Source organism: Halichoerus grypus, chromosome 6 (assembly GCF_964656455.1).
Source record: "Halichoerus grypus chromosome 6, mHalGry1.hap1.1, whole genome shotgun sequence".
NCBI classification, from domain to species: domain Eukaryota; kingdom Metazoa; phylum Chordata; class Mammalia; order Carnivora; family Phocidae; genus Halichoerus; species Halichoerus grypus.
In genome coordinates this window covers 121,470,296-121,495,998 of record NC_135717.1, presented here as the reverse complement: position 1 = coordinate 121,495,998, position 25,703 = coordinate 121,470,296, and the positions used below count along the sequence as shown (strand labels likewise).

Genomic DNA, 25,703 nt, shown 5'->3' with positions numbered 1-25,703 from the left:
ATGGAAAACAGAAGGCAGACATTAGTGTATGGATTGGCAATGAGATAGGAGAGAACAGGAAAAAAGTTCAAAGTGAAGGGGACAGAAAATAGTTAGCATTTAAGACAGAACCAAGTTAATGTTCCTGTCTTGGCTTTTTGGATTTTTATAGCCTGGGAGTTTCAGTGGCGGCATTCCCTGGCATAAAGATACGGGCACAGAATTTGGAGTAACACACTCCTGGGTTCAAATCTGGGTTTTGACATTTATTGGTTGATTGGTCTTGGACACGTTGTTTATTCTCTCTTGGGCTTTTATTTCTTCACTAGTAATGGTGGATCATTCACTTTTAGGTGGTTTCTACAATTACATGAATACTTGGCACAGTGCCTTGCACTTATGCTCAAGAAGTGGTAGACCCTATTATTATCATCATTCATGTTGTTGTAACTTGCATTTCCTTGGGCATATAATGTGTTTTGCATATAGTAGGTACTCAAAAAATGTTTGATGAATCTCTGCTTTGGATGGATAGGCAAGTTGGGCTTCCTCTATCCTGAAGGCACTCCTGGTAGGAAAATCTCCACTTTCCACTGTAGGTCGAAAATTCTGTTCTTTCTGTAGCAACAGCTTGAGCATTCTTGTTTGGCTTCCTCTTAATCTTAGGCTTGTTCACCTTCAAAATATTTAGTAGTTGGTACAGTGTGCAGCAAGGAGATCCCCCTCCCTCCCAGCAGAAAATTACAGCAAAATCTGCAAAAACAACCAGGGGTGTTAAATTACTCATGTTTATTTATAACAGACCTTCAGCCAGTACAGTACAAAACTTACAGTAGTAGATCTCCGTTACACAAATATTTACTTACAATATATTACATATACAAAATGCTTTGCAATAAGTCTCAAAAGCTAGTTTAACTCCCCTTGAGAAAGGAGAAAAACCCTTTAAAAAAAGGGGGAGGGAGAACCAAAGGAAGAGGGGGAGGTGAAAGGGTAAGGTCCAAGGAGACACCAAGCATAGGCTACAAATGAAACCCTGGGAGAGAGAGAGAGGAGAGGTGGTATTGCACTTGCTTCTGTGTTTTATTTTTTTTCTTTTTGTTCTTCATAACTTCTGATTAAAAATATATATAATATATATATATTATGTACACAAGGAAAGAAGCTGCTGAAAGTATTACAAAATCCCATCCGCAGCTTGGACACTGACACAAAAAAACAAAGGTCTGGAAAAGTGTCTATTTAGAAATTTTCTCGTGTGGTGTTGGTCTTGAATATCAATATAAAAGGAAAACACCTCTTTTCTCCATGTGGGTTTCAATGTTTTTTTTTTTTTTTTTTCTTTTTCTTTACTTTTTTTTTATGCAAAAGGAGCTGGGAGAGAGCATGAGGATGTTTGAGTTTCCAGACCTGGAAGGCTCTGGAAAGTAGGATTTTGTACCTAAGACCCTGGTTAAAGTGCAGTGATGGTCTGGAGAGAGACAGAGTGCCCTTCTCTCCCCTCCTTAGCACCTGGTCTTGCCCTTCCAGTCTCTGCTCTCATGGGCTCAGAGTATAGCCTCAGAGCATAGTCCTTCATGTTCCAGGAGGTTACAGGTGCCAGAGCTGACTGGGGGAGGGGACAGGGGCAACCTAAGGCTCTGATACCCTAGAAGGGACTAGTCCTTATGAGGTGTCACCAAGTACATAGCAGACGCAAAAGAGGTGGTAAGGGGTAGGTCTAACAGGAAGGGGCTCAATAACCAGAACAGTTGAGAAGAACCCTAGATAGTAATCTCAGCTCTGCTGCCATCCTGAAAGAAGGAGCCAGTTCCCTGGGGTACTGTTGAGAAGACTCTCCCCTTCTCTAGAGACCACTCTCCTTCCAGCTAACTCCCCCATCCTCTGCCCTTGGCAACATCTGTTTATTGCTACATTGTCAAGGAGGAACCATCAACCCACAAAGCCCCTCCTTGACAATCTGGTTCTCTTAGGGAGACTACATAATGGGGGAGAAAAAGAAGGGAGAAAAGTTTTTCTAGGGTCTCCCTTCCCATAGAGGGTAAGGTAGACTCTTCCTAGAGCCCTTAGGAGCCCCAATCCCAGGGTCTGTTCCTTAGCCAACCCTTCACCATCCCCCTAAATTATCCCTGATAGGGAGTGAGAAAAGTAGGAGGCAAAAGAGCCAATAAGGAAAGGACATATGGAAAGAAAGATGGAAGGGAAGAGAAAAGGAGAGAGAGAGAAGGACCAAGTGTTACAAGTGAGGTGTTGTGTTTGGTTTTTACTTTCTTTTTTTTTTTTTTTTCTTTAAACATAGAAAAACAGCCTTTGGTTTGAATCTCAAGGAAGCAGAGAATGGGATAGCTGTGGCCTTGGGCAGAAAACGCTTGTAGAAAGAGACCTCCACTCACAGTGGAGCCGTATCTCCTCCTGCCCCCTTCTCACTAACTAGGTTACCCAAAAAGCCAGGGGTCTCTGCTGTGGCCAGGAGGAGCATGCCCCCTCCTGCCCTACATCTGGGAACTGAGTGTAGAAGGGGGCAGTAGAGGATGACCCCCAGTTCAGTTGTGCCCATCCCATTCTTGCTGGGACAAGAATGGAATGAGGTGAGGGGCAAATGCCCTTCCTCGTCCTGGGATAATTTTTGGTTATACTGAAAATTAGGAGAAAAGAGACACCCTTTTCTCCCTGCCACTGATCCTAAGAACAGGGCCCAGAAGCCTGGGAATGAGGGTGAATCCTGCAGGGGGGAGAAGAAGAAGGCAGCATGACTGAGGGGTTGAGATAACCCCTTGTCATCAGGCAGTAACCCACTAGTTTCTCATAGGAGAGGGACGGCAGGAGCCCCTGAGAGCCTAGGAAGGTCACTAGAGTGAAGAAGATTAGAGGTGGAGGAGAAAGAAGAATTTTAACCCACCCCCTTCCCACGCCCTGGTTCCCAATTAGGCACCTGTGGCTCCCAACATGTCAGGGACAGGACTGCAGACCTAGCCTTGGCCCCTGAGAATATAAAATTGGGGCACTCCAAGGAGAGAAAAACCACCACTGAGTAGACTGGCAGGTTGAAGAGAGTAGCAGTGTTGGGGGTTGTTTGAGGAGAGAAGAGATAGATCACATCCCAGAGGGAGATTCCCAAATGTGGGCTTTGAGGAACTCATATTACTAGAGGAACGTCAAGAGGACCCTCAGTCCCACAGTGCCTGGGGAGAATTTCTTCAGCCCCTCCTACTTCCCAATGAGGAAATTCTTCATTTGTTCAAGCATAGTGCAAGCTGCCTAACGTGAGAGGGCACAAGAGGTATGGAGTACCAGGTTGAAGGGTCCCAGAGAGGAGATATAATGCCACAGAGCTCAGGTAGGGCCAGAGGGAGTTATCAGCATCAAAAAGAAAGATAATGCAAAAGGTGAGGACTTAACACAAGAAGCTCAGAACTCTTAGGACCAAGAGGAGCTTCCTACCCCGAGGGCTGTTAGAGGAAGCTGGATCAAAGGAAGAAAAATTAGGCCTAAAGTGGGAGGGGACTGTGGGCCGGAGGGTGGGGGAGTGGCAAGTGACTGAGAAAAGTTAAGAGAAAAAAGCAAAAGAAAAATCCACAAATTATATTAATAAATAACTCTGAATATGCTGGGATGAGAGGAGAAGAGGAAGAGGAGAAACACAATCGAAAAGGCCTGTTTCATCACAATGCTTAAGTCAGTCAGGGTAGAGGAGAATAGGTGAGGAGGGGTCAGGGCCAAGTGTGAAGTCAGGTAGCCAGCGGTCTAGGCTACCGAGCAAAACTCCTTGGGATGAAGTGGGGACAGAGCTAGACTCCTGTAGGTAGGGCAGTGAAGTGGTGGACTGAGGGGAGGGCAGTAGGTGGCTAGCCCACCTTGTGCTCCCCCCGGACAATGTGGGAAGAGAATTCGTACCGGTCCTGGCTGTGGTAACCACAGATGTTACACTCGAAAGGGTCTCTGAAGCCATGGCAGCCCATGTGGATGGTGAACATGACATGGTCCAGAAAGAGGATTCGGCAGTGCTCACACTTGAAGGCCTTCACGGGCTCACCGCTCTCGCCCACCACCCGGAGCACTTCCTTGGAGGGGCCCGGGGTGCCCCGCAGTAACCCCTCCTGCGGCTTGGGGTCCTCTTTGGCGTAGGCAGGACTGGGCCGGCCCACCACAATGGTGGGAGGTGGCTGGGGTGGGGGACCCTGAGGGAGGGATACCACCCCCCCAACCCGATCTTCGTGGTTGCTCTCTGTGTCTGTGGAGTCCTGGCAGCCATTGCTGGGGGATGCCCCGGGGTCAGTCAGGGGGCCTCGGGCCCGGTAGAGGAGGGGGCCTCCATCGGCCAGGTCCTCGGGTCCCTCACCTGCTTCTCGGGATCCCGGAAGCTCCAGTCGACCGGGGAGGGGCTGCATCTGGGTGTAGACAGAGCTGATGACGGGTGTGAGTTCTGAGATGCAGTTGGTAGGTGGAAGGCGGAGGGGACGCAGATGTTCTGCCCCCACAAAGGCCAGAGAGCCTCCGAAGCCAGGCTCCAGGCCGTGATGTGCCACCAACTCCACATCCTTCTCATAGCCCCCCGAGTTCACATCATAGGGGATGTCAGAGAGGCTGAAGCGCATCTGCTTTTCACCTGTGGAGGAGAGGATCTCAGCAGAGCTGGGTTTGGGGAATTCCTGAGTTTCCCCAGGATGACTTCTTTGTTTGCTTACCCTGGGGATGGCTGTAACATTATTTACCAGCCCTCATTCACTTCCCTCAAGGTCAGGACCTCTGTGGGGCCACTCCCCAACTCCAGGCTATAATTGTAGGGAAGGACTCAGTCCCAGCCTGGGGCTGATCTTTAATACTTCCTTCATTGCCCTTTATAAAGCTAGAGAGGAACCTCAAGGCCAGGTGGGTGGACCCCACACTCATACTTCCTCCCTCTGACACTCAGGGCCCGTCTCTCAGATCCCACAGGTGGAAGTCCTTGCTGTTCTCAAAAACTGGGAGAACCTGAGCTCCCTGACCCCCCTCCTCTTAAAACCACCGCAAGAGCCCTCAACACCCTCTCGAGGTACCTTCTCCCCCATCACGCCCCTTCTGTCTGGGGATGGATTCTGAGCACCAGAGCTTACCAGACAGACCACTTTTTCCCCTCCCATCAAATCTCCAGGCCCAACTGGTCTGATGGCTACCAGAGCTCAGGTTTAGAGGAGCTGTGGCTTAAAGCTGATGTCTCCTCCCCAACTGGACTCTTACCTACAAACTTCTGGGGGGTGGAGCGCTTGCGTTTGGTGAGGCTGTTGGCCAGCCGATCAATGAAAGTTGGCCGCTCAGAGGATGAGTGCAGCATGGAGTCTGGCACCATCTCCAGGTCACGTATCTCGTCACCTAGAGGGAAGGAGGTGGGGACAAGTCGAGCATCTGAATCGGGGTGGCATTGGCTCAGCAGCCTTTGCCTGGAGAAAATCAGCAGGTCAGTAGCCAAGGAAGATCATCCCCAATACCTGGAAAATTGAGTTCCGCTCACTTCCCCTTCTCTAGAGCTCATCCTAGCAACGTTTCAGGTAATTTGAGGACCATTAGATACATGTGACCCTTGGTTTCATACTTCCTTGTGTTCTCTCTCTCCCATTAGACTGAGGACATAGATCAGAACTTCCCTGCCCCCTGGACCTTCCTGTAGCACCTACCACAGGGCTCTGCACCAAGTGGAGTGCTTGGCAGATTTACGAGGCAACTGTCCCTTCTCCATAGACCTCATCCCTTTGTCGGGGGGGGGGGGGGGGGCGGGGTAGCGCTGGGATCACCCTTGCCCTCACTCCCTCTGGCCCTGCCCTCGACTCCCCCTCCCACCCCCCACCCCAGGCCTGCCTACAGCCACACCTGGTTGGCCGGCCAGAGCTTGGGCTTCAGTGCTGAGACTCTGTAGGTAGTTGTGACACCGCTCTTTGTGCTCCTCCAGGGTACTCTGCTGTTTGTAGCTGCGGCCACAGTAGTTACACTTGTACGGCTTGCCCACTGTGGGGGAGGAGACTGTGGAGGAGACAGGAGAGACATGGCATTGTGCCCTGGCTCTACAAAGCCATCTGGGAGCAAATATGCACTGGCATGAGGAGGAAGGGATGCGGCTCAAGTGAATTCTGCTCGCCTTTCCTTCCCTACCTTCAGCGGCAAGCATGGACAGGTAACCACACCACGGAGAAGGGGACCAGTGCACAGCCACGGGAGTAGAGAGGGGACCGGGGCCTACGGCTTTGGACGGCAGCTGGGCCTCACGGTGGCCAAACTGCTGCTCAAAGGAAGGAGGAGCCAGGGACTTTGTAGGGGATCATCCCTGGCAGGCAGGCTGGCCCCACCCTAGGGTCTTAGATTCTGGGGCCCAGACTGTGGTTTAACCTTTCCATGTGGCAGGCGGGTGCAAGTGCTGTTTATCAGACAAGGGGATTTTTTGCTTTCGACCTATCTGCTTTGGTTTGGGGGAAATTGGTGGGCTGGGGTGACAGAAATGAGAGCCCTTAGATCTGCCAATGTGGGGAGGGGCAGTTTTCACTGACCTTTACTTGTGCTTCTACTCCCACCCCTAGCCTGGTTTTACTGCTTATTTTTCTTTCTGTCTCTCTACACTGAGATACCAAGAGAGCCCCAGAAAAACCATCACTGATAGAGAAATTCTGAGAAGAGAAAAAGAATAAAAGAAGAGAGGGTGAAATAAAGGAGATGAGTAAAAGAAAGAGAACATCAACTTTGAGGGTCTTTTAAAATTTTTTTAAATAAAGGGGCGCCTGGGTGGCTCAGTCGGTTAAGCGGCTGCCTTCGGCTCAGGTCATGATCCCAGGGTCCTGGGATCGAGTCCCGCATCGGGCTCCCTGCTCTGCGGGGTGCCTGCTTCTCCCTCTCCCTCTGCCTGCTTCTTTGCCTACTTGTGTTCTCTCTCTATCTCTCTGTCAAATAAATAAATAAAATCTTTAAAAAAAAAAAAATTTTTTTTTAAATAAAGAACAAGTTAGGGGCACCTGTGTGGCTCAGTCGGTTAAGCGTCTGCCTTTGGCTCAGGTCATGATCCCAGGGTCCCGGGATCGAACCGCACGTCTGGCTTCTTGCTCAGCGGGGAGCCTGCTTCTCCCTCTGCCTGCCGCTCCCCACCACTCGTGCCCTCCCTCTCTGACAAATAAATAATAAAATCTTAAAAAAAAAAAAAGACAACTTTTTTTTTTTTTTAAAGATTTATTTATCTGAGAGAGAGAGAGTGGGGGAGAGGAAGAGGGGAAGCAGACTCCTCGCTGAGCATGGAGGCTGATGTAGGGCTCGATCTCACCACCCTGAGATCATGACTTGAGCCAAAATCAAGAGTTGGATGCTCAACCAACTGATCCACCTAGGTGCCGCTAAAGACAACTTCTGAGAGATAATATTTGTGAGAGGAGAGAGAAAAGTGAGAGAACAAGGTACTGTATATCTTATTTTACGTATCTTGGGACGCCTGGGTGGCTCAGTCAGTTAAGCATCTGCCTTTGGCTCAGGTCATGATCCCAGGGTCCTGGGATTGAGTCCCGCATTGGGCTCTCTGCTCAGCAGGGAGTCTGCTTCTCCCTCTGCCTGCCGCTCCCCCCGCTTGTGCTCTCTCTCTCTCTGACAAATAAAAATGAAACATCTTATTTTACATATCTTGCTACTATTGAGCAGGGAGGCAGGATAAGGTGTCTCCAGGAGGGTGGTAATTACCCCCCTCCACCCCTTATATATACATACCTACTCTGGGCTTGGTTTAATCAATCTATGCCATTTTGACCTTGCTCTGTAAACCCTAGTCTTTGGGAGATGAGGTGAATGCCATGGTCCCTATCCACCCAAGACTTTTGGGAAAATGGTTTAACATCTGGGAGAGGAACCCCTTTTTTATTATAGTGTGGGTTATATAGAAAGCATCTCACAGAGATGGAACCCAATGGTATACCTGTGTCTAATTCTGTCCCTAATAATCTTCTATAGAACAACATCCAAAATCTACCCTGCTGGCCTCGTTGTTGTTGGTTCAACAGTTCTAGGGACCAAGCCATCCTTGTTCTAAACCAGCAGAGGGAGCCGCCCCTTTTCTGAGGAAAAGGAGTATGATTCTTTGGCACAGAACCTTGATGGGGGTCCAGGAAGGCTGCAGAATAGCTCTGTGGCCAGCAAATCTTTTTTTTTTTTTTCTTTCTCCCCCCCCACCCAGAGCTTCAGTTTCCTTGTCAGCAAAATGAGGATCACATGAGGAGACAAGCGAAATGCTTTGTAGATCATAAAGCCAGCTCCAAGGTGAGAGAACCTAGAACAAGGTAGGTGGCTGGAGAAATGGTGCTGAGGTGATTGCTCTGTCCCTTTAAATCCCAGCCCAAGAGAGTTTAGGAAAAGAGAAAAATATCAAGGAAAGTTGCCAAGGACAGATCCTACTAATTTTTTCCCCTCTGCCCTTCTTCCTGCCTTTTCCCAATTTGAGCTCCTCCTTCCCGCCAGCAGCTTGACTCCTGGTCTCTTCGCAAGGCCAAGCTTAAAACTTAGTAAGATGCTTCAAAAATGCTACCTGCCCAGCTGATTCAGACATATGTTGACTTCAACAGTGTTGGCTGGGGCTATGAAAACTGGGTAGTCCAGTCCCCTGGCATGGATCCCAACACTAACCTCTGGACACTCTTGTGACTTGCTCTTGCCTCTGGGAAGGGGACAACCTCTTGGGATGGGGAACAGAGGCTTTTCCTAGGCCTCCTTTCTTCCTTTGGAGTTTGGAGGCCCATGGATATTTTTAGGAACCAGTAGGAAGTAGAGAAGAGGACAGACGGTGGTGGTCCAGGACCTCTGGTATCATGGAGGGAGGTGATGATGGTGATGGGTGTGGGAACCCGAGCATATGGATGTATGAGGAAGGGTTTTTCTGGTGCTCAGAAGTGTGGAGGGGGGTGGGGTACAGATGGTTCTGGCAGTAGCATGAACTTTAAAAAACAAAGGGCGGGTGACTGTTAAGAGCCAAGAACATCACCCATGCTCCTTTTGCTCCAAGTCACAGAGTGTGGCAGATGTACGTTACCTCATCAAAGAGTCCCCCAAATTCCCCAGGGGGCCCTGCTGCCCAGACGAGGGGTTAGAGAGGCAGGGCCCTATCCGCTCTGTGGGTGATCTGCCCTCCTCAGTGACAGACACTGTAAGTCCCCGTATACACTGAGCTCTATTTCTGGGTGTACTGAGGTCCCACTCCTCCTCTCTCACTACACTGGTCACTGACCCGAGTGTGTACGGAGGTGGCCAGTGAGCGCATCACGCCGGCGGCAAGCATAGTTACAGAAGGGACATTTGAAAGGCTTCTCCCCAGAGTGCAGCTTGATGTGGCGCAGCAGGTTCCCCTTCTGGGTGAAGGAGGCACCACACTGGTTGCAGTGGAAGGGCCTTTCACCTGCAAGAGAAACAACAGATCGCTGAGGACTGGGTGTGAGGAATTCTGAAGGTTGAACCTCTTCTCCCACCCTCTGCTCCACCCTGCCTGAGGGAAGGTGCTCAAGACAATTTCTGAGAGGCAGAGCTGAGGCATGCACACAAAATTCCTGCTTTCTAAAGATCCCTCGGGAACAGTCTTACCCTGGGAAGGTGTGGATCAGAGACGAATGGCAGAGCAAAGGGCACCAGGCCTGGAACTCTGGGCCAGAAGACCATTAACCCCAAACCAAGCCCTGTAAGACCCACTCTGGCCCGGGAGCCCAAAGCCTGAGAAAGCTGAGAAGAGGCTTTTGTTTTCCTTTTTTTTTTGTTTTTGTTTATTTGTTTGTGTGTTTAAATCTGAGACCGGAGGGCCCAAATAATACCCTGGAGTCCTGTCCCTGTTGGACTCTAGGACCCTTCTTGAGGCTACACCATCGTCTCCCTCACCTCCTGAGAAAAGTATCAGCTTTTCTTTATAACGACAGCTGAGGAAAGTGCCAGAGAAGTATGAATGTTGGGGGAATCCAAATGCCATCCCCTCCTTTTTTTCATCAGCTGGGAAATGTGCGGGGAGAGATGCTTCCCGGTCTGAGGCCAGCCCACTGCAGGCCTGGCCTCCTAGCCCCCCCGGAGCCCCTCCTGGACCCCCGGCTTACTCACCGGTGTGGCTGCGCTTATGCACCATGAGCACATTGGGTCCGATACAGACCATGCCGCAGACATCACACTTGAGCTTGCCGTTGGGCAGCCGGATGCCCCCGGGGGAGTGAGGCTCCGGCCCACTTCCATCACAGTAGCCCAGGGGCTCTGACAACGAGTCCTCCACGATCACACTGTCGTCCTTTTCTAGGAGCCGCTCATCTGGCCCCAGCAGTCTGCTTGACTCCTCATCGCTGTACATCTCCACCTTGATGGAGTTGGCTGGAGGGTGGGATGGTGTTTAGGACAGAAACAGGCAAAAGGGGGAACCTGCCCGCAAACCAGAATGGTACTCCTGAGGTCCAGAAGGCTTTCTCCCAGCCCTGAGACACGCAGGCTTTCAAAGAGGCCAACACCCTAAGTCTCCTGGGTGGTGATATGGTGGTCCTGCCAGGACCTGAAGCAACTTTTTCCTCCCATCCCACCGCCCAGGCAAATAGGCTCCAAGAGAAAAAAAATTGGGGTACATGGGATGTCTTCTATTCCACTGGGGAGAGGAGGAGGCTAAGGGGAGCCTTTTTCTTCACTCTCTTGTCATTAAGAAAGATATCTGGCTTGGCCCTGGGCAGGAAGCCAGCAAGTAACGGTGGCGGGAAAATGGTCCTAGGAAGACCAAAGAGACGGCGGGCTAAAGAGAGAGCAAAACTGGAAGACAGACATGGCTCACATTATCCTCCCTCCCCATAAGACTGAGCCCCTCTATTTCCCCTCCATGAAAATCTGGAGAGGGGGATGAAGGAGGGAGGAGCCACTGAGGAGAAGGCTTTGGCTCTAGCTCTGACCTACATTCCTGGCTATTCCAACCATTTAGAGAATGTCACAGATCTAGGGCCAGCGAGAAGAGGCAGTCATGGGGACCCTATCCAGGCAGGAGAATGAGGGCCGGGAGGGGGAGGGGGCAGGTGATGAGGAGATCCCTCTCATCTCTGTTTCCTATCTGGCTCTACCTTGTGACCATTCCTATGTACTTGCTTCTCCAACTCCAGGATTTCTCTTTGGAGCCTTTACCTTAATCCCACCCATGCCTCCTTTAATTCTACCCTAGTCTGGCAGCAACTGTTCACTCTCCTTTCAGAAGTCAGAAGACCCTAGATGCTGAGCTCCGTACTGCTTTTGGAGGCTCGAAGCAGAAAACCAGAGGGAGGCAGCGATGGGGAAAATGGCTGCCCATGGAGGGTGAACTGCGGGCCAAACACAAATGGGGGCGCCTAGTGCCAGGGCAGGGCAGGGCAGGAGGTTGCACTTACCACTGAGTGAGCGGCTGGGAGAAGAGTGCTGGCTGTTGGGGGTGCTCACCGAGGGCCCCACTGGGGCCCCGAGGAACTCCTTCTCCAGAGATGAGTCCCCGCTACCTTGGAGGAGAGAACAAGAGGACAGGTGAAGCTGCAGCTGGAGCCTGTTACCGTCCGTTGCCTCACCTCTTCAAAATTCTGTGACGTCTCACAAACATTCATCTTGTAGCCACGTACAAGGCAGTGTTGTGTGCTCGGCACCATACCTTGTGCCCTCGTCAGCCTGGGTGCCTGGTGCGGACTTCTGCGAGCTCAGTGGCTGCATCTTGCCCACCCTACCTTTATCTAGGCCTGAGGGGAAGAGCATTACTGCCTGACGTCCACAGGAAGCAGGGCTGGGGCTGGGCGGGCCAGGGTGGAGAGGAAAATGGGGGCCTCAGGAGGGAGGCGGTTCAGGACAGACGTTCTTCCCTACTGTTCCTTTCCGGAGCCCCCAACACCAGGTTCGGGATCTGCAGGAAGGGCAGCTGGAATGGTCCCTGAATCTAATGATAATAATAGTAATCATAACGATAGCCGCTAACATGTATTGAGTGCTCACTTTGTGCCAGGCCTGGTTCTATTCACTTTATACCAATTATCTCATTTAACCTTCACAACGACCCTATGAAGCAAGTGCCAATACTATCTTAATTTTGCAGATGAGAAAACTGCGGCACAAAAGAGGCTGTGGCACTTGTCCAAGGTCACATAGCTGGTAGAGGTGGAACCCGGACCGATCATAAATCGTAAGCACCCATGTCCTGAGCCACCACCTCTGCAACCAGTGGGGAATCACTGTTTTAGCAGAACTCTAATGGGAGCGGGCCCATTAGACCTTCTGTAATCAGCACAAATTTGACTACTCCAGAAAGCCTCCTATCTGATATGATTCCAGTCACATATTTATTGCTCGATGTTCCCTTGACAGTAAAATAATGAGTTTATTCTCAATATGTTTGTTGTTAACGTGTTGACAAATTGCTTTGTAAAAATGAGTTTTAAGAGTTTCATATGTATCTTTAAAAATTAGTTAACGTACATGAAGATATGAATCATGTCTTTAAAAAAAAAAATCCCTCCTCCCCACAATCTTGTGCACAAATCTATAGGTGAAATAAAACACATGTAGGTAAACACACACATAGACACAGACACGTATCACAGATGTAGATACACATGAAGAGAACATACCTATAGGGGTAAACACACCCATAGCCTTCTACATTATCTGCTAACGTGAACATGCATGGATGTGTACACACAAGCCTAAATATGGAAGAGAGAAAGAAAGACACGAGCCCTAAAATTCATCCCTAAAGTCCACCTATTAGTACTTTACCCAATTTCCCAGCTATGCACATACTTACTTTCACAAAATAAAGATTCCATTATAAAATGGTTGGAGTCTTGGGCCTGAGGCAAGTAATCCGGAACACACCCTCCTGAGGGATCCCTCTCCAGCTTTGGTCAGTGGGAAGAAAACAACCACTCAGGACTTTGGGACCATTTCCCATTCATATCCTCTTCTAAAAGTCCCATTTCCCCCATTCTTTCCCATCAAAGCCTGAGGAAATTTGTTCACTATCTATAGAAAATGCCTTATAGCTTGAAACTGAGTTGTCCCAGCTGGGGCTCTTTAGATGAGCCATGGTTATCTAGAAAAGTTGCCCAAGTCAGAACCACATACATATCATGAAGTAAACATTTCAGAGTTGAGGGTTGAGATATGTAGACTCAGATCTAGTTTTAAAATACGTCCTTTAACTAAGTGGTAGGGTTTGCTATGGTTAAAGGGGCTAAAAGGGGCATCTCTTCGTTCCTTTTCAGACGTTAGTGCTGACTTGCCCTAAATCACTTGATGTTAGTAATAGGGGAAGAACTGGACTCTGGGCCCTGGTGCTGAGTCCTTGACCCTAAAACAATGAGTAAACTTGCTGGAAATCCATCTCTAGTCCCAGCCTACTAGGCTGAGACTGCCTCTTGGAGCCAGGGGCTTGATACATGGAGAAAATATGCTTAAAGGGATATTTAGGGGCATTAAGAGGAAAACATCCCTTGTGCCTCTCCTTATGAAGGCCTGGGAACAGGAGGAAGAGCAGGTGCCTCCAGAGCCAGCCTAGTAGTTCGAGAGGCTCTTTGATGCCATTGCCATCCCTAGGGAAAATAGGTTCAAGTCTGCTTTTCTGGGGCTAATACATAAAAATGAATCTGTTTCAGGGGCCAGAAAGTCTTTATGGGGACCCAGGGATTTTGAGTTCTAGCCGGAGGGTGAAGGGGCCTAGAGACAGATTTAGGAAGTTCAGCAGTTCCTCTGTCGGTCCCAGAAACCCCAGGGAGGGAACTTCAAATGCCTGGGACTCCCAAGAAATCCCAGACTGTCAAAGCCAAGAATTAAGGCCACTCTCAGGTCTCAGAGAAATGTTCTTGGTCACAGTCATCATAGATTGGCTGAACCCCCAGAGGGTAAAGCCAAATCATGAGGTTGACATCAGAGGAACAAGGAGGTGGGTCCAGGGCAGAAAAGCAGGAGGGAGAGAGAGGAAACAGGGCAATGTCCCACAAGCTAAATGTGTTTCACATGCTGAAGGAGACTAGCCCTCCACTCCTGCTGCCCTTCCTCGATCCCTTCAAAGAGTGGCTGCCTCTAGGGAACAGCCATGAGGTCCGAGAACCTCCACACTTCTCTGCTCTCATCCTAACTGCTTTCCCTTTCTTGACCATGGGCTCCGGGGTGGCAGGATGCTAACCTGCTAGCAGGAAACAGTGGGTACAGGAGCGAAGAAAGACGCCCATCCCCAGCTCTATTGTGGGGAAGAGGCTGAGGCCCCTCAGATCTCTGTTCCAGGGTGAGGCATCTGCTGCCAAGGTTCCTCTTTACCTCGATTCTATTACCCATTCCCACCCAGGCCTGTCTCGGCATTTCCCCCTCGGGCAGCTCTACATCTGTCCCCAAGGCCTAATCAAGATGTCACCACAAGCTCCCACTGTCCAAGTCGCAGTCTTTGCTTAGCAACACCAAACACCCTTCCCATCCTCCGCAAGTGTAGGGAGGAACGCCCCCTCCCCCGCCACTCACACTCACACTCACACACACTCACACACGCGCGCGCGCGGCCCCCATCCTCTCCCTCTCCTCAGGCTTGGGAGTAGTTACTGAATCGGCTCCCTAGCCCCGGCAACCCCCCTTCCCCCTCCGCTAGCCCCCTTCTGCCTGAACTTACATTATCCTTCCCTTGCCGGTGAGCCCCTGGGGTGCGAACGCGGCCGCCGCCTTGGAAACGGCGAGGGAGTGCGGGTGGTGTGTGCATGTCTGCGTCTCGGTGGCAGGCAGGGGTGAGCCCAGCCACTCACCTTCCAGGAAGCGCGGATTCCTGGAAGTGAGGGGAACCGCCGTCATTTCGCAGGCAGCGGCTCGGTGAGCGGGGGCCCACGGCTGCAGCCGGCAAGAGGAGCTCAGCCCAGGGTGTGTGTGTGTGTGAGAGAGAGAGGGAGTGTGTGTGAGAGAGAGGGAGAGAGGGAGAGCGCAAGCGAGCGCACACGCTTGGATGTGCTTGCGGAGGGGGCTGGAGAGAATGTATATGTGTGTCTGGTGGGGGGGGGGATGCTAGGCTACAGCATCCCTTTCCCAAGCCAGGAAAGGGGTGGGGGTGGGGGGTGTGCACAGGGAGGGGGAGGCAGATGCCGTTGCCCTCGTGCCCAGCAGACAAAGAGGAACTGCACAACAAATGCCTGAGAGAGGCAAGAGTGTGTGTAAGAGAGAGAGAGAGAGAGAGATGGATGGGCCCTCGAGGTGGGAGGGAGAAAGGGGGGCCCCCAGGGAAGGCCCAATCCTCTGCCAGCTGGGGAAGCCAAGGCCCCAGAGGTCATGGGGCCCAGGACATGGGGCAGCTTCAAGGCTCTCAGATCGGCAGAAAGCCCCTCCCCCACGAAACTCGGGCGCTCAGATTCCCTCCTTTCCCTCCTCCTCCAGGAGGGAGGCCGCTCTCTAGATCTGGGGACAGACAGCCCCCTCCTTCCCAGCAGTGAGAAGACCCAGCAGTCTGGTCTCGGGCTAGTGTTGCTCTGTGGCCCTGAGGCTTCTCAGATCCCGGGCAAAATCCCGGTATAGTCTCCCCACCTCCGCCGCCCTCCCTTCCAGTGCCCCTGGGGCCCAGCAGCCGACAGCCCTGGACGAATCCGCCTTCTATCAAGACAAGGCCTCTGCTCCCTTCCCTTCCAGAGGAGCTGCTCACTGACGTGCTGACCTACTTTGGAGACTAGATTTTCTGATTCCAAGAATTTGGGGGTGGGAGGGGCCATGAAACTTTGGGCTGCCTACCCCTGGATCCCTCTCTAAGGTTCCCTTAAACAGAAAACTGTGACAAGCACTGCTCAGTCAATTAATTGCATGAGCTGGGGTTGAGCAACTCAGTTTCCCCTGAAAGATAAGGAATGGAGGTGGGGAGAGAATCCATGTGGTAAGTTAATGGACTCCTCCTTCCTCTCTCAAGACCCCAGGAGGGAGTGACCTGCACCTTTAGAAAGAGACAAGGGGAGAGAGGATGGGTTTTCTGAATTGGGTTCTGTGAGGTGGGAAAATCTCTTTGAAGAACAGGAGAGATACCCCCTTCATCAGGTGGCCAGGTGACAGAAGGCCACCAGGTGAGGGAAGGCCACCTGGTGTGGAAACAGAAGAGCTGTGATGACCTTGAAGGGCCACAGTGTGCTTGAGGAGGGGTACACGCAACAGCCTTTCCCACTGCTTGCATACTGGCCCAGGAGAGATGGGTCAGTGCTGGGCTCTCAGATGTCCCTCACATGGACTGTCTCAGCCATGCCCAGCCCTGCAGGGGCTACTTTTCAGAACTAATGTTAGCCCTATGTTGGCTTTCCCTTTTCCCATTCTCTAGGGTAGTTGCTGGCATCTAGAATTCTCAAAACACAGGTGAGGGGTTTCTGGCTTCCCCTTTCATTCAAAAAATACCATCCTGTGCAGAGGCTTCTCTTATCTCAGAAATGTCAACGTGCTGAAAGCAGGGAAAATTTGGATTCATAGCAAATGAAGCAAACACCCTAAGAGGTTTTCCTCTAATCCACATTCTCCAGAGACAGAGCTCCATGGGATATTTCCCCAGCCACTTTCTCAGTTTCTCATTTACCTACATTAGGACAGGGACTGGTTTTTATCCGTCTACGTGTTCCCCAGCAATACAACAGGGTCCAGAGTGTGGCTGTTGCTCAGTAGTGGTTTTCTGAGTAGGCTTAACTGAGCAGGAGAGAGAAGGACTGGCTGGTTCCTCAGAAGGGCCATGACTTTCGTTCCACTAAATCTCTTTCAGTTAAATCAGTCCACTTGATCCCTGTCACTCTGACCAGCATGTGGCAGGTATCAAATGCCTTTACCCATTCCAACTCCTTCCCTCCTTAAATGAGAAAGGGGTCAGAGTCAGTGTCTTACCTTACATTACCCAGGTGTTGCCAAAGACTCTTATATGTGTGTCTGACCCATCTTGCTATCATCCTTTGAACGTGCCCATAATTCCATTGGTCCCACTTCAGGGTAAAAAAAAAATAAGCTATAGGTCATTTCTACAGTGGTGCTTGGCTTTCTGATGGGCATCCTCATCATGTCAAAACCCAATTCTGGCTTCCCTTACCTTTTATAATCATTTCCTGCCCTGACATTCTAATGGTCCAAAAAATGATTCCTTCTGTCTTAGAGACAAACTGTCTTAGGCCCTTCTCTACACCCTCAGAGAGGGAGCCAGATAAAGGTCCTCATTTCTTTTTACCTTGTTAAACTCTGAAATGACCCCGATTACTTTCATCTCTCTAAAAGCCATTCATACGATCTCTTCTGCCTCCGTAAGAGTATTTGGCAGGTATGCAAAGCCACAGCATGTTATGACAGTGGAAAAGGACTGGGGGAAATGAGAACTGGGCTCTATATCTCTCTTTCAAAGGCTCTATGTTGTTGGCCCACTGGCTGAATTTAGCCCATGGACAAGTTTGGCTTGCTCCATGGAACATTTTTAAAAATATTGAGTCATTATTCTAAAACGGAGACATTTCACATAAAATCTGGATTCCTGACTTCTCTTGAAAAACTGGAAGTTTTGGCCACACTGGATACACATTCTGGCATGACAATGACTGATGGACACTGAGGAGCTGTTGCTCCTTGAGGTAGGACATGTGTTCTCTAGTACATGACAGTCCCCACATTCTCTTCTGTGCATTATCCTAACCCCGTTCACTCATTTACATACCCACCTGGCCCCTACAGGCCTTTGAGGTTTGAAACCCTGCTCCACTCTCCACCTGGCTGGGACAGAATATCATGTTTGGCCGGTGACCTCAGAGTATAGGAGAAGGACCTACATCTTCCTTCTGTCTCTTTGCTTTAAATCATTCCTCTCTAATAGTCTCCACTCGTATTCTCCTCTTATTCCCTTCCCCTTCCCTTAACCCCCAAGAAGTCTGGGAAGAGAATCTCTATTTAGGGAATATAAAATGATAAAATAGATGCACACTACCAAGCACTACCAAGCATGAGTGGCAGCTCTGTGACTGGGGCACCTGAGATCCTGTGTTAGGCTGAAGGCTGGACTCCACTCTGCTCCACAGGCGAGTGGCTGCTTCCAGCCCCTTACAAACAGAATGCACAAGAGGGCATACCAGACATATAGGAGCGGCCATTGCAGTCTTCTATGTCCATCTTAGAGCCTGCTGAAAGAGAAAATAGCTGCGATTAGAAGCCAGATCTGGGAAGGGAGAAGGCTTCTCTCTAACATTCTGGAATTAGTAAGTTTGCTCCAACCCTATCCTAAAGAAGAAAAACCTCTTACTTGGTCCCGATGAGAAAGACAATGTACCCCGACTTACAAACCCCAGGGTCTCCTCCAACCCACAACTTCTGCAGGCTTCCCCAGTCTCTGGAGTGGAAACACTGTCTTACTCCAGAGTGGTCCCGGTTGTATTGTTTTGAGAGTAGACCCTCCTCCTGTAGGTGGAGCTGATGCTGTGGGAAAGGAGACAGGTTACAGCCCAGCCTTCTGGAGGCAAAGAAACCAGCCCCACAGAAGCTCTGTACCTTAAGGTGGGGTAGTAACAAGAAAAAGAAGCTGGATTCTGTCTCAAGGGATTCTCTTCTGGGTGTTGTAGGGGAGGGAGGGGGACAGGAAAGTAGAAGACGGAGGGCAGCCCACCTCAGGTTCAGCGAGGAGTCCTCTCCTGAAGGTCTAATAAACAAATTAAACCTTTAAGTGGCTTCTCCTCACCTTCTTGTCAATTACTTCGCTATGTTTATTTTTTTTAAAAGGTGGAAGCCTGAATTTAAAATGCAGGTTAGTCTATTTAAGACAAGCGAGCAGTAATTGGCAGTAGAGTATTAAACAAATCAAGAACTGAGAACAATTAAAAGTGATAATTTGTTCCAATGAATTATCTCCTTAGGAGCCTGTGGGAGGAGGAAAAAAAAATATCTTTGGTGGAAATTTACATACCTCCAAAATTGATTTCACCAGTCATCTAATGAAAAATAAATACTCCAGGGGCAGATTTGGGGGCACAAGAGTGGGGCAAGGGAACAGCCTGAGCTGCCACCAGGATTCCTGGTCTCTTCGAAGGATCTCTCTGAGGCAGATGGATGAAAATTTGGTTTGCTTGTAATACTATACTGTTAGAGGCAAGGGTGGAGGATTCTGGAGGATGCCCAGGGGAAAAGTGTCTATTACCCTGTCTCCCCACTCCCTCAGGTCATTCGCGTGCTGAGAGACATCATACTCCTCTGAAAAGTGTCAAGAGAAAGCGCGAAACATGGGCTTTCCTTCACTTCACAAAGCAGCTGTACCTTAGATTTCATTAGAGAGTCCTAGTCTTACCCAGGAAGCCTGGGTGTGGAAGAAAAAATTATCTAAATTTATTTTCAACTCTTCTTCACATCCTCCCTGGGATGGACTGAGCTTTGGAATCAGACAGCTAGATCAAGCCACAATAATGAGTGGTTCCTTGAAGGTTCCCTTAGGGGTAATGATTAGAAGAGCCCAAGTCCACAGTGGTTAGCAAACTCATACCCTCTGGAACTAGCCATAGAACTTGTGGTGGGCAGAGAGTCAAAGAATGAGGAAGGGCGGTCTGGTACTCATGGGGCCCCTTTCATTTCCGAATCATTAGCTCCATAATTGCCCTTTGGGATTTTTCAAAACTGCAAAGCTAAGATGCCACATGTGAATTCCCTTCACACACACACACACACACACACACACACACACACACACCCCATGCAGGAGAAGCAAGAATGAGCAAGATTTCCTCCATTTTCTGCTTGGAGAAACTGAGGCTCAGAGCAGCTAAGTGACTTGTCTCAGGGTTCATGGTGAGACTGGAACAGGAACACAGGTCTCCGGCCACTCTGAGCTGTGCTCTTCCCATTAAACCATCTTGCTTCCTTTCAAAAGTCGTGGATCTTCTTGCTTTTCCCTGGTTCTAACCAGGGAATTAATTAAGGCATCTTTTCCTTTGGTGTGACCCCCGTGGGAGTGGGGTCTGTTACTTAAAAAGAAGAACAAGTTGAGCAGGCTCTAAGAGGAGAAATATGCTAATGTAATGTAATGTGTGTGTGTGTGTGTGAGAGAGAGAGAGAGAGAGAGAGAGGACACAAACGAACCAGGGGCTAGATAAGCACTAGGTAGGCAGAACAGTTGAAGCATAGCATTCAGCCAGCACTGGCTCAGGAAGTGCATCTCATTCTTGGACACCTGCCCAAATGGTCCCAAAACAATTTCCAGAAGGGTCTGAAGGAGTTGTTTTCTGAGTTGGACTTTGTTCCTAGCAGTAAACTGAGCTCTTTTGCTTCTTAATTGCTCTTAACAGGTGCTCCATGACACATCTTGGGCAAAATCAGTGTTTGGCTGCCTCTAACAGGTCCACATGCCAAGTTGGTAACCCTGGAAGTGAGAAGGGACGGAGATTCTGCTGTTCCCAATCCTGGTATTCTGAGAGCCAGGACCAAATCAGTAGACGTACTTCACTGTTTGTTCAAGTCTCCAGGCAGCACATCCCTCCCAACCTTCCCACTCCCCGCCCCTCAAAGCACCTCCTCCCCTCCCTGGCCAGGCAGGCAGATCTTAGTGTCTCCTTAGAGGAACTGGGTCAAATTAGGCACTGCCAATTGGAGATGTACCGCAGGGGGAGGAGGTATAAAAAGAGAGAAGTTAGTTACACAAGACAGGTTTGGCTCAAAGATCTTGGAAAGAAACCGGCTTTATAGCAAGTTAGGCGTCATTCAGTGATGGAGGTAGGCACATATGTACTGTAAATTCAGTTCAGTGAACTGAATACAAAGCAACTAGAAATAGCTAGTCTCCCAATTCAAAAGGAAGTGTCACTGTGAGGAGGGAGGAAAGGTTGGTCATTGTAACCTCCGGAGACAAAGATTTTCTTCCCTGTTCTTTTGAATCCACTTGGCACTGTAACAAGAGTCCTCTATGGCCCTGGCTTTCTCCCATCTACACAATATCGCGTTTGAACAGGAATGGGCAGGAATGGACATCCCTTCTAGACAGAAGATTTCCCACCACACTTCCTGACAAGCAACACGTCACGAGCAATCCAAGGTCTGACTTCTAAGGGCAGGTCTGGCATCAGCTACCACCCCAACTTCCCATCACCACAAAAACATCCCCACCGCTTTCACTATTAGGTGACAAAAATGTCAGAAAGTCAAGTTCTCTCTATGTAGTGGCTCTGAAAGCCTGAAATAAGATGGACATCACAAGTATTTAAAGCTCTTCAAATCCTCTAAAGAATCCTGTTTGATCCGGTGACACTCCAAAATTGGAATTTAAAATACACTCCATGTGGTCTAGTGGGTAGAAAGGTAGTGAGGAAGATATTGTTGGGAAAGAGAGTGGAGGTAGAGGTAGAGAGAGTGGCAAGGACCTGTGCCGTCCTTTTGGTTATTGTTCCCGAACTGCAGCAGGGAGAAGCAGACATTTTTTTCTCTGGTCTCCCCTAGGACCTGGGACCTGAAGTGGAGTGCAGTGATTATTAACAAGACAGAATTTCCCACCTGCCTGGGAGTGAGCAGTTCAGGTACTACAATTAACCAAACCCATAGCATCATCCTCTCTTGTCTGTACCTTTGTGAACTGAATGAAATCGACACAAAAATGCACCCAAGTCACTTGGCTGGTTCTGCTGTCTGTCAGGGCTTTGCATAATTGGGGAGGGGAAAGAGGTAAATGATTGAGGGCAGAGGTGGAATGAGGCATTGTCTGCAGCCTGACTGACCACTGACTACGTGCCCCTTTCCAGGAAACAGACCTTGACGTCCAGCAGTCTGCAGCTCTGAAATGATCTTTAGGGTCAACCTAGGGCCCTCTGAAGGAAACCCACGAACCTTTTCTCAGCTCATGTGTCTGTCTTTACAGCAGAAAGATCTGACTCATTTTTTCACCAGGCTGAAGATGGTGACCTTCTGTCTACATATAATACAGAGGAAGACAGCTCGACTTCATTATCCAAGTGCTTGGGGAGCTGTGATGAGGGGATGAATTCTCAGGTCATCCTAGGAATGGCCAGTCTCTAAAATAAGAAGGGCTAGGAGCTGGAAACACAACACCTGGACAGTGGGAAAATATCACCTCATTGTCTCCTTTTAGATCTCAGATGGATGCATCTTTTCTCTTGTTCTTTGCACTTTCCTGTCCTCCCCACGTAGACTGTGGAAGAGAGAGAGGGCTAAGGTTTATGGGTGGGAGGAGAAACAATCCTACCCCTCCCATGTTTCCTCTTAGGACTTAAGGAACTAAGGAAAGGGCCAAACTAAACAGTTTAAATCACTAGGTATGAGGCACATGAGATAATACTCTCTGGGTTTTTTGGATATACCCTTGAGTATTTGAGCCCTGTGTTTACAGAAAGGCCCCACAAAGTCACTGCTATTCAGTGTTTAGGCAGGGGTGAGGGAAGTAGGGCAGCAGAGTTCAATTTGAATTTTATAATAATTAGTTTTGAAGCCAAAGATGCCCTCAAACAAAGTTAGCTCTATCAAGTGAGGTCTGAAATTATACGGAAGTCTCAATGAACTATTCTGCCTGGGGCAGGGTAGCAAAAAGGTGGAAGAGACAGGAACCACTGCCTTTGGTGCCAGTCCTGACCGGAAGTCTCTAATGCATGCTCATCAAAAGGGCTCAGTGTTGTTTGGGCCAGAAAGATGTTTTTGGGCTCCTCTGCTAACAAAGAATCTGGCCGTGAAAATCCAATTTAGTAAGCCTCTCTTCATGTGGAGGGCCCGGGGCAGGGATGTTGTAGGACCTGGGGAATCTTGGAGCTAGAATGGAGCTGAGAGATGATCTCCAATCTCTTGGTTTTTAACAGAAGAAGAAATTAAGCTGAGTCACCCATCTGGTTAGCGACAGAATTAAGACAAATAGAACCCAGGTTACCAAGCAGGTAACCAGTCTTTCCACTACAGTACAAAGTTAAATCTTGCCACAGTGGGAAGGTTTGGGGTCACCATGCTTACCTTCTTTCTCAGGTGTTGAACAATTTGGGGGTCTGCATCTGAACATTTGGGAGTCTATAAGGTTGATGCCATTCCCACTGGTGGGGTGGGAGGAGACAGGCCATTCATATCAGCACTATCCTTTCTTAGATGCTTCCGTCAGATAAACCTTGAAACTGTCTCCCTGTTTCTAACACAGAATCCACAATTCTTCTGAGAAAAGGAGGCAAATCAAACAGCTTGGAATTCAGAGCCTTCTTCAGGCAGGGTCAAGAGACCAACAAAAAGAGGGAGGACCTCTGCTTATAGCATTGTCTACACCCACAGGGCTCCACACTCTTATTTGTTCTGCTAGAGTAAAATGAGCCTCGAAATACCTGCCCAACAATAACTTATCTTAATTTTTTCCTTGGTTATTTTGTGTGTATGTTGAGGGAAGAAAGATGGCCAGTTCGGGAGAAAATAATTCCTTTGTGGATGTTAGTAGGAGGTAAAAGGTGGGATAATGTTCCTCCCACGCTGGGAAGTACAAGCTGCAGATTTAAACTAAGAGAAAATAAAGAAGAAATGTTCAGTTGCATTTTCACTGGAAAAAATTCAGGACTTCTTTCTGAGCCAAGTCCCAAAATGTGCTTTACCCTTAGCCTACTAAGAGGAAGGGGATTGCCCAGAAGCTACAATTGAACTAACTGCACTCAGTGGGCAAGAAAGACATTATATTTTATGCTTGAGACATCAGCATCTGTTGACTAGGGCAAGACATAATTCTCAACCTGCCAAATTGAGGGCAACTTCCACCACCCTGGGACCCACCCCAGAAGCTCCAGTGAGACCTATCCTGCTTCCCAATGGCAACACTATTTTCTCCTTTAAGACTTTATTTTTATCTCATGAGACACTCTTCTGACTATTCTCATGACCCAGGGAGTTATATGGATTCTCTGGCTTTAGGTTGTTGTAGGGACGGCTGAAGTCCCCCACACAACAAAGCAAGATTCACTGACCTAGTGAAAGACCCATGGGGAGATGTGGGATTCCCAGCTAGGCATTCTCACATACTCCTACCAAATAAGAAGCTACATTTTCAAAGATTGTTTGATTTGGCCTTGTCCTGGCCTTATCCTCAGAATCTGAGTTATCTTAAGTGGAAATATTGTAGGTAGTCAGATACCTGTTTTTTAATGCTTCCTAAGAATATAAACATGTACCTTCACACAGGTAAAGTGAACAAGTAGCAAGCAGTAAGGGGGAAACAAAAGGCCTCAACAGTCTTCTGCTTGGCCATGATAATGGAAAGCCTAGAGCTGACATGTGAGCAGGTCAGGAATTTCTAAGCTCACGAATGATGCTTGGAGGGCTCAGGCAGGGTAGACTGGGACACAGGTGGAGCTATGAAACCTGTCGGTGGGGGAATCTATAAGAGTCACAACAGTAGACAGGTTTGCTTATGAGAGAAGGGACTGAAGCAAAAGAAGGTGTGTAAAACTTGACACAGTGTGGTTGGTAATGCATCAGATCTTCCTGGAAGCAGAGTTAGTAAATTCTTACCTTGGAGAGAGAAATGGGGTACCTTATTTCTTAAACATCTCATATCTAAAGATCTGTGTTCTATTAAACTCCCAACTGTCTCCAGACAGGACCAATCACAAATAAAACATTTTTAAAAAGCATAGACATCAAACAAAAATTTCCAAAGTGAGAATCTACAACTCTAGCAGACAAAGGGTAAGAAAATAACTGGGGATGCGGCTGTGTGAGGAGGTACATGGAGGCCTATTTTAGCTTATAACTGCTTCCCAAGTCTGTCTCTCCCTAGAGTTGTCAGCCCCAGGGCTTCCTCTGTTACAGTTCTTTCTTAGGACTCATATGCAGGGAATCTCTTCCTTCCCAGGAACCTGCTTCTCAGGTTCCCTAGACTTCTCCCCCTACATGGTACCCTAGACATCACTTTCCACTTCCACTCTAAGTTTCCTCTCTACCACGTTTCTCCTATTCTGCTCATTGCCTCCCAGATCTCCTCACCTAGGCCTATGTCCTCTCTAACCTTCTCGACAAAACCCCCTAATCCCTCGCTTTTTTGCCCAGGTACCCCTCTGCTTCTCCTTTCTCCACTGTCTCTCTGTTCTACCCCAGCCGTACCCCACCGAGGAGCCTCGCGCACCCAGCTCCTGGCTGTCCTCGGTCCTCTGCCCTGACCCGTGTCCCGCCTTTTTAGGACCCCTTGACTCTCCGTTACCCTCCCCTAAACCTTAAGCCTCGCGCCAACCTCCCCCACCACCCGGGCCAGCTTTCTCCCCTCGAGCCACAGCCCGGCGGCTAAGCCCTCTTCCCGCCAGACCCCCGCCCGCGTCTCCCCTCACTTCACGCCCAAGCCCCTCAGGCCCCGCCCCCGGCGACCGAGGCCCCGCCCCAGCGCTTCGCCCAAGCCCCGCCCCTCACTCACCTGAGGCAGCTCCGCGCGCGCGCAGGCTAGGGGGGTGTGGGAGAGGGGACGGTATTGGGGAAGAGGGGGGCGGGGCAGCGGGGGTCCCCCACTCTGGCCCGGGCGGCCCAGTGCGGGGGGAGTGGGGTCACTAAGGCGGCGGCAACCGGGCCGGACCCGGGACCCGGGCGCTCAGCGGCGGCGGCGGCTCCATCTCCATCAGCGGCTTCACCTGAGAAGGGACCGGCCCCCCCCATCAACCCCCCCCATCACGGCCGTCCCCCCTCCCCCGAACAACTTCCGGTCCCACTACCAGGCGACAGGCGGCGTGGCCGAACACCGAGCGTCCCCAAGCCGGGGAGACTGCTGGGGGAAAGGGAGAAGAGCTAGGGGAGAGTAGCCGAGCGCCGAAAGATTCAAGTCGGAGAGGCGC

At 49.7% G+C, this 25,703-nt stretch overlaps 1 protein-coding gene across 8 annotated transcripts; it reads right to left on the bottom strand.

Moving 5' to 3' along the window:
- Positions 1–753: 753 nt before the first annotated feature.
- IKZF4 (IKAROS family zinc finger 4) lies at positions 754–25,516 on the bottom strand. Of its 8 annotated transcripts, none has more exons than XM_078076115.1 (9): positions 25,292–25,516; positions 18,225–18,580; positions 18,018–18,068; positions 11,334–11,438; positions 10,048–10,308; positions 9,197–9,364; positions 5,824–5,973; positions 5,197–5,328; positions 754–4,585 (listed from the first exon to the last, which is right to left on the bottom strand). In XM_078076115.1, exons 3-9 carry the CDS (start codon positions 18,055–18,057, stop codon positions 3,825–3,827), a joined length of 1,617 nt encoding a protein of 538 aa, XP_077932241.1. In that variant the 5' UTR covers positions 18,058–18,068; positions 18,225–18,580; positions 25,292–25,516; the 3' UTR covers positions 754–3,824. The 8 variants fall into 8 exon arrangements, with proteins under 8 accessions (XP_077932241.1, XP_077932243.1, XP_035942502.1 ...); XM_078076117.1 differs by lacking the exons at positions 18,225–18,580; positions 25,292–25,516 and adding exons at positions 14,582–14,731; positions 16,798–16,892 and having other exon boundaries at positions 18,018–18,065; XM_036086609.2 differs by lacking the exon at positions 18,225–18,580.
- Positions 25,517–25,703: the final 187 nt, after the last annotated feature.